The sequence below is a fragment of the Lytechinus variegatus genome, chromosome 7, assembly GCF_018143015.1.
Source record: "Lytechinus variegatus isolate NC3 chromosome 7, Lvar_3.0, whole genome shotgun sequence".
NCBI lineage: Eukaryota > Metazoa > Echinodermata > Echinoidea > Temnopleuroida > Toxopneustidae > Lytechinus > Lytechinus variegatus.
In genome coordinates, this window is record NC_054746.1 from 29207970 (window position 1) to 29221992 (window position 14023).

The following is a 14023-nucleotide window of genomic DNA, read 5'->3' on the forward strand; positions in this document are numbered from 1 at the left end:
ACCAAAGTTACATGTGCACATCCTTAGATCTAATCAATGCATGGTATTCTTTCAATAACGGACAACACGCTCTACCCATATCACTTGTTGATTTATCAAGGTATAATTTATTTCCTGGGTGTGGGTCCACATACAGGGGAAGGACTACATTAGCTAGCTCTCTCTCTCTCTACACACATCCATCCACTACTAAAGGTTCCACTAGTGATGATGGAGCAAACTTTAAAGGGAGAATCCACCCTTCCATCAAGTTGGTTTGAGTAAAAATCAATCAATCAAGGTTTGGCTTATAATCCATCAACGAATTAAAGTTACTATATAATTTTTGTGATCAAGGCCACAAATGAGCAGCTCGTAACATAAATTCCATAAATTATTTTTCTATAGGTTCTTGAAGGAATGAATATTTGTTTTCATATAAATGAGCATGAAATTATATGTTTGATTATACATGTATGTATGAGAAAATGATATTTTATGGAATTAATATTAGAACACATACATGTATGGAGCTGCTAGCATTTTAATATCATACTGCTTGTATGTGACACTTTAAAAAATTAAAAATCATTATTTTGATAGACTAGCATACTTTAAGTATTTATCCTTCTTTTGTCAAAATAAATCTTGATGTCTGGGGTAGACTTTCCCTTTAACTTACATGCAAAGTAGATGTACATGTACCATGATACCAACACCAAGCACAAAGCAGTGGAGAGAGTGATAGAAAGGGGAAGAGTGAAAGAGAGACTTACCACAAAATGAAATATGAGCTGGATTCAATGGAATGGATGAATGAATAAAAGAAGGTATAAATGAGGGACAAAAGGCTTAATTTGAGGGAGAATAACATTAAAAATGAACACAAATTAAACCTTTGCTCGGCACCTTCAGAGTTTTACTGCCAGAAATTTAATTTGAAAGGAAACTTATGGACAGTTCTTATTCCACCATGCACCTGAAAATTTGGTAATGCCCACTTTATTTTCATTGTCCCTAATCACATCTTGATAAGTTATCAAATATCAATGATATTTTTTGTTATGGCACCATAACTCCTACTTTATGATCAAGAATGCTTATAATATGTGTAACCCCCCCCCCCCACAAATTATAATCCACATAACTAAAGGATATAGTTATAATCACAAAGTGTAAAATTGAGCAATCACAAAGTAAATGATCATTCAATGATATCAACAACAAAAAAAAAACCCAGCAAAAAGGCTTCCATCTCAATGTGTAAAGTTAAGATTTTTTTATCAGTGTTGCTCATTGATGATTCATATACTCTTTGCACTGTCAGAAATGACCTTTTCAACTAGTAAGAGGAGCTTAGTTTAGAGCAGAATTTGTGTGAAGAAAGAAAACCCACATATATAGATAACATCAGGTTCACATTCTTCATTCTAGTTACTGGGTATAGACCATTGCATGTACCCGATGACAGAGACAGAGACAGCAGAACATCAATCTCGATCAATGGAAGTGGAAGGGTACATTTTAATTGATGCATAAATTTGCCCCTTCACTTTCATCATCTGAGCCAGATTATTCTGTTGCCTCTGTCCGATGATCAAGGAGATCAGTCAACTGTTCTTGGAATATCTGAAATACATTTATTCTGATGAACATTGTGTGTGAAAATAACAATGAAGCGAGGGTTTAATGACATTGATAATATCAAGAGTGTCTTACCTGTTCTTTTGGAATCCTGTCTATTTGAATCTCATCGATGGATTCTCCCTGAGCTAACCTTTGAAGGTTCTGAGCTAAGGTGTTACTGGCCTGAGCAATCTCAACCCGCAGATTGGGTGGTTTCCTCGTTGGTGATGTCCTTGGTGGAGAGGTCTGAAGGTTCTGCAAAGAACTGGACTTCTGCCTCTGGATGACTGGTGCCTGCTGCCTCTCCTCGCTTTGGTGGTTCTGTGTAGCTGTGCGACGAGTACTGACATTCTTGATGTAGTTGTCTACATCATGGTCCGAGTCATCTGCCGTGTCGTACCTTCTCCAGGCACCCGATGAAGTTTTCCTGACACCACTGACATTACTGTCTGTTGATCCAATAGAACTTTTGCGCGATAAGTTCCCAGATGGAGTGCGATTATGTGATGCAGAGGTTGGAAGACGTGACCTTGGTTCTGCAGTCTTTGTTTTCTGATCCTGCATGGACTGAGTGCGGGCATGTCGAGCAATCTGGGATCCAAGACTATGGTCTGTCCTTGCACTGGAGTCTCCATTCCTGGCACTAGATGCAGAAGTTCTCCCCCTACCTCTTTCCACTGGTGTGCGTCGACCTGAATCGGAGACAGCCCCACTACGGGTTTCTCGCATTGATCCACCACGCCGAAAGTTTTTGGAAGAGCTCAGATCTGACATGCTAGAACTGGGACTGATGTCACTGTGGTCAGCGCCAGAGTCTTCACTGAATCTATTCTTGCGTAACATGGTGCTACGAGTTTGGCGTGGCTGTGATAAATTGGGTGGGGGTTTGAGGCTTTTGGGTTTTTTGACTGCTTTGGTATTTTCTGAAGCTCCTCTTGATACTGTTCGGTTTGATATCCTGCCTGTAGGTAATGAACTTGTCAGGTGAGTGTTTCTTCTGAAGGAATGTTCAGTGTCACTTACAGATTCAGCTTCTTTCTCTGCAGGCTGCATTTTGTGTTTGTTAGGTGTAGACAGCCTACTCCAAATACCACCTTTAGCTGGTGCAGGAGTAGTTTTATTTCCACTTGATCTATTCTGTGTATCTGCTTGAGTTGTTCTTGGCTTTTCTACACTTCTGGAAACCTTCTGCCTTCCATTAGTATAATGTGAATGTTCGGATGTGGTATTATCCTCAGGACAAGAGTAGTGCCTGCTCTTACTTCCTGCCCATGTGTTATTTCCTCCAACTAAACTCACATTACTGGCAGTATCAACATCAGTATCTACATCTGCTTCAAATGACACTACAGAGATGTCTTGTGATACATCATGTGGCATATCATGAGAGTCTGACATCTCCGGAGATGGTGTATCCTGACGCTTTGTCCGCATCCTCTCTTCAAGATTCCTCATCAAGGTCTCAGTGTCTTTCAAAAGGACATCGGTATCCATGCTTCCCTCTGGCCCCCAAGAGTCTCTCCGTGCCTCCTCTTCCTGGTAACCCATTGGAACAATGGGATCAGAGCTACCATGAAGCTGTCTCCTCTTTCCAAAAGCCTTTTCCTCCATGGCTCTGTCTTGCAGATAGCGCTGCTGTTCTTGCTGCTGTTGCTGTTCTATGGCACGGTTTCTAGGGCTGTGAAAGGCACTGGAATTGGAGGCCTGGAAGCCATTTTGTCTCATGGTATGCTCAGAACTGCTGGATGTGGAGGACTGCCGAGCAGTCTGAAGCTTCTCGGCAGGCGTGGTTGGCAGAATACGTTTTCCTCGAGATCCTCTGGGACTGGAAGAATCCGGTGATTGGAGAGGTGCTGTCCTGGGTGTAGATGTTTGCACTCTGGTACCTGATGGTGGCTTCTTGCTTATATGATCATCTGGAATGTGAAAACATACAAACAAAAGTAAAATTTTACTAACCCTCCAAAACAATTATTTAAATCATCTACATGTAATATCAAACATCAGAAGGAATGAAACTTTCAGTAGAATTATAAATGTTATTTGTTTAAACCTTTATTTTCATAGATAAGCTCTTAATATCATCTACACACCATCTAAATCCAATATCGCACAAAGGAAACATCTGTATAAAGTAACAGATGGATTAAGAAAGTCATCAATTTCAAACCTTTTATTTAGACCAGAAGGTCCTCTGTGCACAGCACTTATTCTTTACCATTTGAAAGGTTAAAAAGCATTTGCAGTATAGATTCACTCTCAACAATGCAAGGAAACAAAGAAAAAAAATCACAGAAACTTACTGCAGATACAACTAAATAACTACAATCACTTTATATCCATATATAAATCCAACCTGGTAGTATACAAGCATATCCACGAGGCATCCAAATGGCAATCAAATATACACAAGTCCCTGCACGAACGCTCCAAAAGATAATGAACAAATAGTCACATGATTTGATGATGCCTAAAAGCTGTTATTACTCCATTACTCCAACCATCCAATAACATGTATAGTTTGCTTTCAAGAACAAGACAGATATATTGCACGTTTCAATGATGAGTAATTCGACTACAGAGTCAGGTCCCTGCATCAAAGCTTCTGTCCTTAAAACAGATTCCCAGGAGGAAATCTCTCACATCCTTTCTTCTTCCCCCTAAACGTCTCAACATCTCCTCTCTGGTCTCCGTCATGAAACCTCACCTAGTGGGGGGTTCTATTAACACACTAGCAGATGACATGCTGTGTTTGAATCAGAGAGAGTCTCTAGCTATTGTCGCAGGAAATCAAGCACCCCTGCTACGGTCAGGGCACCTCCCTCTCCATGGCTTTATCCATTTCCTCTGCTTCATATCTCACTCCAAAGGCTCATTCTCACTTCCAAAAATCATGAAGATAGCACCACTTAAAGAAACAAAATACATATTAATCTCAGAGTCCTCATCATACAAACACTTAACACAAATCAGCTTCATGATCTCCTGTAGAATTACAAAGGTTGTACACTTCAACATGACCAAATTGTGATCAAAGGCCACTGCAATGGGAACAGACCCTCCATACCTGAAGGCAAGCCGCACGCCTGTGGAGTGACAGCACTACACAGATTCTACTTGTATATCGCTGGATGGCTGCCTTTGCCGGCTTGTACCTACAGACAACTTTAGAAGCTTCCTCTATCTATTTATATCTTGTCTCCTCTAGAGTTTGATAGTGAATTAGTTCAAATGAGTCGGGCCAGCCTTACCATTTTCCATTTAAGAAGTTTTCAAACTGAAAAATTTAAAGTATGGGCTGACTGCAATCTGTACTTGACATGCATTTCTTTGTTGAATTCACTTTTTCATGCAGTATTGATATTATTCTAATCGCAAAGAAAACATGAGTATAGTATGGGAGCAGCAAGAAAACAGAAGGCATCAGGTAAAAAGTGCAATGGTAAAATGAGCACAAAAAAACATTTAGGGGGCAGAAAATTGTGTGGGGGATTTCTGCATAGCTGTGAGTGAGCAAGAAACAATTTGACCCTTTTTCCATATGGAAGATCTGATTTTATGATTGATTTTGACAAATCCTGAAAACAATTTTTCTTTCATTTTCTTTCCTTTTCTTCTCATTTTTCCACCTCTCAGTAGTGAAACCTATGGTGGGGGTAACTACCCCATGCCTCACCATCTGTATGTTAAATGCCCATGAAGAACCTTGTTATGAAGATTAAATGTCTGAACAAAGAAAACATTATGTTTTAAACTGAACTGAATTCCCAATGATGTCGTCTCTCTCGCTCATTACTTACACATTCTTTCTATTTTTAAATAAAATCACAAAGGAAAATTAAAATGCCTACACTTCTAATAAAATTTGATTGTTTCCACAGTATATCTGTATCAGTATAATGCACAATGAGAAAGATTGACTAGTTATCCTATATGAAACACTTGGTACAAGTTCAAGACAATATCCACATTAAAAATCAACTTTAATATAAAAAAGGCATTTCAGCATGTGTGTTAGACTACACAATTGGAAGATGTTGGCAATTGCCAATGTTGGGTTTCATAGTTGCACATTTTCTTCTTCTTTCACAATCTGATAAGAAAGATGAGTAATTGTCAAACAGGAACAGATTCCACATGCATATGTGATGTTCTCGAACCAGGGGCCCAGTGGGATTGAGTGAGTAAACATAACATCACTCTAACATTGCAAGATTACCATGGCAATGAGACAGATTATGGTATGGGGCAATCCCATTATCTTTTCCTCTCAACACAATAGGTCATGAGCATTCATGAACAAAATAGACAAAGAAGGGTGAATGGTGAGAGGAAAATGAAAGGAATTATTTACTAAATGAACTAACATGTACATAAATGAAAAATGAAAGCAACAAAAAATAAAAGCGGAACACTGATCTCTTCATTAAATATTTTCCTCCTCATTTATGTATAAAAACACTTTGAATAGATGATTTAATACATTTTTTTTTAGTTTTTCATTCTTTCTACTATTCACATTTATTTTTCTATTTTAAATGAATTTAAATTTACCAAAAATTTCAGGCTTAATCCAAACTGAATAGAGAGATCAATAGATGTCACCAAACGTACACGTAATACAAGTACCGGTAAACTCATATCAGAAAAGGTTTTACCCCCTCACAAGCTGATCCCCCCCTATGGAGGGGGATGATTAGAAGGGAAGTTTGAATCATTCATGAGACTTCCTTACCTCTGTCAGTAATCCTGGAAGATTGTTCAGCATCATAGCCATCGATGATATGGTCAGGTGACCCATGTCTGTCAGGTGACAGGTTCTGCTCTGTTGGGAGGGCAGAGTTGGTGGTCATGGTAGCCCACTGCTGAACCCACTGTGGCGTTCCTGGTCCACCTTTATGCTGGATAATAAAAAGTTCGCACAAAGAAGTTGAACCAGTGATCAAGGAGCACTTTTGCATCAGACCACTTTTTTTTCAAAAGTTCCTATAACTTCACAATTTAATGCATCAGAAATACCATTTTGGTTTACAGTATACTTTTGATGAGAAAACATTTCAACATAGACATGATTTAAATTGTAAAAAAATACATACATCTTTAAAAATAATACCATGTTAACAAAAATAATTAAACAAAGCTCCAGGACTGATCTGACCTTGGTCAATTCATGCCTCAAGCTAACAAAAATTTTCTCAGAAAATCTACAATCTGCAAACTTTGTGACACATTAGATACCCAAAAAAAAATAAAATTAAATAATGTAGAAGCATTATATCACATACTCACATACAAGCAAATATCTTGAAGTCCTGTTTTCACAATAATATGACAATTTCTTTTATTTATTTATTTATTCGTTTATTTATTTATTATTTTTCTTATTCATTTTCTTTTTTTGGGGGGAAGGGTAATATTTACTTGAATAATCAATCTTATTTTTCTGATACTATTTCATCAATCCATTCAATCATACAAAATTTAACTTCGCCTATTTATCAGGTCTGAACACTTTTTGCACTGAACGTTGAGAGCCAACAGATCAGGCAATTCCTGTCTGACAGAAATTACTTAATGATTTATCTTTAAATTTGATTAACTAGATTTTGATTTATCAAACTCATCAAACTTTTACTTATTCCATATGTTGATGGTCTCTAATCCGGCATAAATTTTTCACTGAAAATTGTTCTGACAGCGAATTAGCAATGCTTAGCATCTTGTCTCCCCCTCGCTTCCCCCTTTCTTGCTAGAATTTCAGAAATCCTAGAGAATTGCAGTGCTTGCCAAGGTTGGGACTGGGTGCTGAAATTTGAGTGATAGGTGGTGCAATATTCTTCTTTGAGCAAGTCCTTCCCATGCCAAACTTGAAATACCCTACACTATTCTGCCAATTGATTTAAGATGTTATATTCATGGCATGCATTTATGGTGGAAACCGACTCAATGCTACCACCTGCTAAAATCTCATGATACATATTTTATAATGATTACCATGAATTTTAATTGAAATTACATCATGAAACATGTCTATATGATAATCCAATTAGTGCATACCAAAATCAAACGTCAAAACAACTTTATATCAACCTCCAAAATTTTATCATCTGCAACAACAATCACACTTAGGCTTGATTTTTCTGTGAGTTCTCTATGAAAACTAAGTATTTTCTTACCTTTCCTTCAATATCATCAATTTTATCAACTGCTGTCCTGCTACTTCCATCCCCTCTGACTCTCAAGCCGGGTCCTACTTTATCCAGTCTGGTTCCACCATTTTGTTTTCCTGTAAACACCTCCTCCTCCTCCATCTCTTCATCCCCTACATCCTTGTCCGTATCATCATCACTGGGCACCTTTTCCTCGGTCTCGACCCCAAACTCCTCATCAATCCTCTCCCTAGCCTCCTGGACTTCCTTGGACTGGGAGTCGCTCTCGATGGTGTAGGTTCCTGTCTCACTGACGTCATCCCCTCCTCCTCCATCCACCTCACCGTCCACATCCTCCTGGTACTGGGAGTCCTCTTCAGTGTCCATCCCAGGACTGACCGGAGTGATTGGGCTTGGCGAGCCTTGGTTGGGCTTGGATTTGTGACTGGACTTGACAAAAGTTCTTTGGCGAAGGTTGGTTGGAGGGAGAGGTTCTGAAAGACAATTGGAGCTCTTGTTCTTGCGCTGCATTTGCTGGAAATTTACATCTCCTGTACAAATGAAATAGAAAAATCAAGCTGATTGGCTACTCTAATATGCAAGCAAGAGTACTGATGATTGCAATAAAGGATATTGCTGATAGCATAATTCAAAGAAAACACCAAATGCAGATTTCCGTTCACCTTACACAAAAAGAATTATACAGCTATCCTAAAAATACACCTTGAAAGATACTGTATATGAGGTCTAGGAGACATTGTTTCATTTGAACTTAGTTAAGTCAAATCGAACACCTTACTTAGCGACAAGGGTTTAAAGCCAGAAACAAAAGAATACATTAGCCATCAAAATTATCTGCTACGGAAGCCTATTAGAATTGATATTGTAAATTATCGAGAAAAAAAAACCCTCCAGAATAAGCAATTTTGTACAAAAAGTGCTATTTCTATAGCTGAAAATATGGTTCAAATGTAGGAATTTTAACTTGAGTCTTAAAAGTGGTATCATTGATACAAAAGAATGAACTTGAACGCTACCTTGATATCCTGGTGATGGAGTCTCTGGTGTACCTTTGGGAGTTCTACGTCCTCCTTGTCCAACCCCGGACCATCCATCTGTCCTGGAAGACAGTGGGGAAGCCCTGGGGCTCTGGTATCAGAAGAAAATAATTTTTAAGAATAAATCATTGAATATAAAATATGAGAAGTCATAACAGTAATAAGAAAAGTAGTTTGTTGTTACACACACACAAGACTGTACTCTTCCAAGTAAATTCAATCATCGATCATTCTGAAAATGTTTTTGATCATTCACTCGGGATTAGTAAAAAAGAAGATCCATGTACAAAAGACGTAAAACCTGAAACTGAAATGACTTAGAATAGATTGCTCTTTACTCTATTTTGATCTCCCATCTGAGATAACAGATTGTTTAATCACAGATGAACAATAGACGACTACTTACTTTTTTCATAAACAGCATACTAAACATACTCATCTCCAAAGTCAGATAGAAACACTGATTGCATACATCCAACACTGGCCCAGAAATGAATGCTCTCTGTTGCAAGGCCTATCCTCTGAATGACTATATCAAGATCGGTTGATCTCTATCCTCTTATCTGATCTCCAAATGAAACTTTTCACACCCTAACCTAGTTGTCATGAGGCCCCCATGGCAGTTTAGCAGTTTAACCCTTTCCCTGCTTCCTTTGAGCAAGTCAATTATGTTTTACAATAGCAGCTGTATTACAGGGGGCCTATAAGTTCAAGTGAGGGTTAAAGGGGGAGGGGGTTATGCATCAGAAGGCTAATGTGGAGATCCTGCCCACAGGATCACTCTGTAAAATCCATCATCATCTTCAACGGAGCCGATGAAGTCAGGTCAGGTTTCATCCTATAAACACTTACATGTAGGGTTTCAATGGGATTAGTCTCCCAACAGGAACAGCTGAACAGGTGTGTCTTTGGCTATGGAAGTTGAGTCTATTACCCTCATGTCTATTTAAACCAAATATAGGTTTAAGATTATAGTTACCAATTAGTCTTTAATTACATGTTTATTACATTATCAAGGACTATAGTATACTTGGTTGAACTATTAGTGATTCTGGGCAGGGACAGTCCTTCCTTTTTTTGTGATGATCTTTTGGTAGATTTTGGATTACAGATGAGCATTATCCTTTACAACTCTAGAATCTGTTATTAAAGTGTGCTGGAAGTTTTAGGGGTTTGAACTCATTAATTCTCCATCCCAATATCCCAATGCATTAAGGAAGAATGAGTCTTAACTCAATTCTGTGCATTGCCATTCCAAACCAAAAATGGAAATGATTAACAAGAAATAAGGATTTTCTTGAGACTTGCTTTCTATAAAGGCCTTCTTCTTTAATACATGCCCCCTTGAGTGACCAAACCCTGAACACCAAATTTTGAGGAAAATTCTTTTTGTTTTAAATCTATCATATATCTGATATGAATTACATCTTTCATTCACAGCAATTGAATCCAGTCTACCATGTCAAATGAAACAGCATCCCACTAGCTCCAGTGTTATCATGTTGTAGCTGTCATATTTTTTCGTTCTCCTTTAAAAGTAAAAGTGTTATTAAACAAAGTTTTGTTGTCTTATCATCAATATTCTGAATAGAATAAAGATAAAATAAATTTTGACTAACTTGCATGACTGCTTCCTCCTCCTGGCTTTTCTTCATCAATCTCTCTGCCTTGAGCTCCTCCATCATACGTGTGCTCTTCTCTATCTTCTGCCTCACATTCTGTGGAATGCAGTTCTGGAGGCTGTCTGGCCTCGCCATCTTCGGGGCAGCATCATCGTTGCTCCCAAAGTCGATGGTGAAGCCGATGGCCTTCTCACTCGACGCCATCAGGGTTATCTCTGCCTGGGGCTGGGGGTGGGGCGGAGTCTCTTGATGGACGGGACGGCGGTCAGAGCGGTTGTAGATTACGACGGGGATGTCCCGTTCGGGCTCGTTGGAAGGAAGTCTGGACGGTCGCTCGTGAGGGGATGGTGATTCTAGTGTGTGGTTGTCGTCTGATGAACCTGCACAGTAAAGGAAAACAATTTGGGGAGAAGGGGGGTATTTGAAACTCTTAGAATTCTGCCCCTAAACTGGCAATATGACAGAATTTTGTTGATTCTCTCTGTCTCTTCTCCATAAATATACTACAATGTATGAAAATTGAATATTACTGTCACCATCTTTATGTTCTTTATCATCATTGGGATGTTATCATACTGTTGTTACATCATGATAATTGTCATTAGAATAAATTAAATAGCATTGGCATATTTAGTAAATGTATACCTTGAGTTGAGTAAGTATTAGCTCTAGGTCTAAGGTCGTCTGGTGAAGTACTACTACCATCAAGTGAAGGATCTTCACTTTCACCCCACCATGCTGGTTGACCATACAAGGGAGAACCATGGGATGTTGGTCGTTGATCTAATACAAAAACAGAAATAAATAAACAATATATATAGTTTATCAATGACTAGGAATATTACTGGAGGTGATTAATAACCCCTGCCTTTATGTGAGGGCGGACCGACCAAAGGACTGGCTGACAGAACAACAACCAGCAGGAGAGCCTTTGATCAACATTTTTCCTCCAAGTTGTAAGATCTGACAACTTCCCTTATTTAACTGGCTGAGAAGCAAGAAATTAATGCCATGGCTTGGAATTGTTCATATTTCTATCAAGAATTGCTTTGAGAATTATAAACAAAAGGCCCCAGAATTTACCTTTAATGCACATGTGATGTACTTTTTCAAAATAAGTGAAAATTAAAACAACAAAGTACAACAGTTATTTAAACATCTAGATTTAAAGAAAGAAAAAAAATTATTGTCCATTAGAATTCAGAAGCACTTGTCATTTATAAAGTAAAGTACATCATGCATGCATACAGTTTTTACTTTTACATGTAATTCAAATTCACTTCATTCACATCCTTTAAATTCACATTTATTCAACATTCCACAATAAATTGCATAATTCATAATAGAACCGACCAAAGTCTAGAAAACAAAGTTTCATTTCTAGAAGCCTTTCTAAAACTTTCAGTACAACCTTCCCACTTAGATTAATTTCCTAAGTCATTAGCACTTGTGAATCACACATTTTCCATTGACTTACACACCTATAGTGTGTCAATTATCCACTTAAATGATATTACCCAAGTAATAGACTTCTTGAGAGGTCCATGGTAACTCACACAAATCTGCCCCTCAGCTTGTTCTATACAACATTCCCTTGTTTTTATAGGTTATTTAAATAGTAATATTCTTTGAATACTTTGTTTTTCACTATTATTCTTCACTACGAATATAAATTCATTTTCCTTTGCAGTATCAGAGAAGAGTGTTTGATACATTCTTCTCTCACTAATTTTGTCTAACTGAACAAACTATATCCCTGCCTATTCATTTTTTTACCATTTTCTTTATTCCATACTTATTCACATAGAATCAATTACTGGGATGGTATGTGTATCCAAATCAGAATTTCATTTCACAAAACAAAAAAAAAAGATGAAAAAAAAATCTTAGCCAATCACTGCTCCTTTCTCTTCTAAAGTACTATCTAAATCAGATAATGCATATTAATAAATATTATCTTTCTAAGGACAACATCCATAGTAAAAAAAAAAAACATATTCATTGCTTGGTTTTCTAATACAAACTCTGGTTTGGAAATGAAACAAATCACAGAAAATATCCCAAATCATACATCCTTTTAGTCCTAAAAAAAGAGAAGCACATGTTAAGAATTGAAACTACCATAATCTTTCTTACCCTCACCAGTGTCTCTACAACAACGCTCCCATCCGTGTCTCCACAATGTCCTGTTCTTAAACCCAAGAAACTACACTATCCTTGGACTAAAAATGACTAGACACATTATTGCAACTAACAAGCAAAGATGACTAATTGACAGCCGTGAAGGGGAAGAAAATGCCACATTCTGAGACACTAACCCATATGCTGGATTGATAAAAAGCAGGAAGTTATTTGTGTTCATAGTTCAAATTGTGGAGAGTGGGGGTCTTTTGTTGAATGTTGTTTCCTGTTGGCACTTGCGATGAGCCTAAGAGTTTGTAGCTTGAAATCCAGGGGCACCCACAAGATCAGTGGCTTTACATGTATTATGTATAAGAGTCCTCTCAATCAATTACCAAAGTTTCCTGATCAGTTGAAATGTGGCCGTGTCGTGATGCCAGATCGGATTCCTTCCAGTTTTCAGTTTTGAAATGTCATTGCTGATTATCATCCATTGGTATACATTCTGGATATAACAAGGTAGCCTACAGTGTCTCGAATGCAATTGAATTGAATAGTTTCTCTCCACATCCAATCCTACATACATTTGCATGTTAATTTGATTCCAAGTCTTTTTTTTTCCAAAGAGTAGAATCGATTGACAATCCTCTTACCTTAGAACAAAGATTGGTAATTTTCTACCCTTTGAGCCCTCCCCCCTTCTCAAAATGTTATCCAATGTATCTGGTACATGAACAAACAGAATGATAAATTAATACCTTCTACAAAATGCTTGATATATGTGATGCATTGTTTTCACTATGAAAACTTTATCTTTATATTATAAAGCAAATTTAACACTTCATCATTCTTCAACTCATTAATATATTCTGTCATCATTTTATGTCATACTTCAAAAATTGCTTTAAAAGGTCTTATAAGAACCAATGCCTTGCATTTCTACAACCATGTTTCAGAGAAGACATCAAATCTCTTTGAGTTATGGATGTCACCAACGAACTGCATGGAAATGGCCATTACTGCACAACAAAACACAAATTGTAAATATTACTAGAGAAATTCCTGAATGAGTATTGCGAGAATATCTGAACAGTGAAATATCAGCTCATACATTTGTAGTCATTAGGGCTGTTATGGATAACGTCTTTAGCGCTAGTCCTGTGGATAATCGACAAAGAATTTTCTCAATGATAACATCCCTAGTAGTCATGTAAAGTATAATCGAGGACTCACCTTGTAAGCTAGCTTGCTTGCCGTATGTATTCCTGCTTTCCTTGGCATTTCTCTTCTGCATTGCCCTGCGAAGGGACTGGTTGTAATCCGGTGGGCTCTGCCTCGTCAAGAATGCCTAACAAAACACATTTTTAGAAAACAAAAACAATTTAGTACTCCATTAACAAAATATCCATATACACTGAATATGATCACAAAACACAGTGATCAACTCAAAACTCTCTTCAGTTTTAAG

General features: G+C 37.7%; 1 protein-coding gene across 8 annotated transcripts in view; it reads right to left on the reverse strand.

Annotated features, from left to right (window-relative positions):
- LOC121418931 (centrosomal protein of 170 kDa protein B-like) overlaps positions 1-14023 on the reverse strand; it is a 63855-nt gene that overhangs the window by 16545 nt on the left and 33287 nt on the right. For 6 of the 8 annotated variants that reach the window (XM_041613145.1, XM_041613146.1, XM_041613144.1 and 3 more), the window contains 8 exons: positions 13789-13903; positions 11080-11217; positions 10432-10814; positions 8792-8903; positions 7782-8305; positions 6341-6506; positions 1699-3521; positions 756-773 (listed from right to left, as the gene is read on the reverse strand). In XM_041613145.1, coding sequence (XP_041469079.1) covers positions 756-773; positions 1699-3521; positions 6341-6506; positions 7782-8305; positions 8792-8903; positions 10432-10814; positions 11080-11217; positions 13789-13903 — 3279 coding nt within the window. Of the gene's footprint in view, positions 1-755; positions 774-1698; positions 3522-6340; positions 6507-7781; positions 8306-8791; positions 8904-10431; positions 10815-11079; positions 11218-12570; positions 13035-13788; positions 13904-14023 lie in introns of those variants that run through there. The other 2 variants (XM_041613151.1, XM_041613147.1) reach the window with 2 other exon arrangements.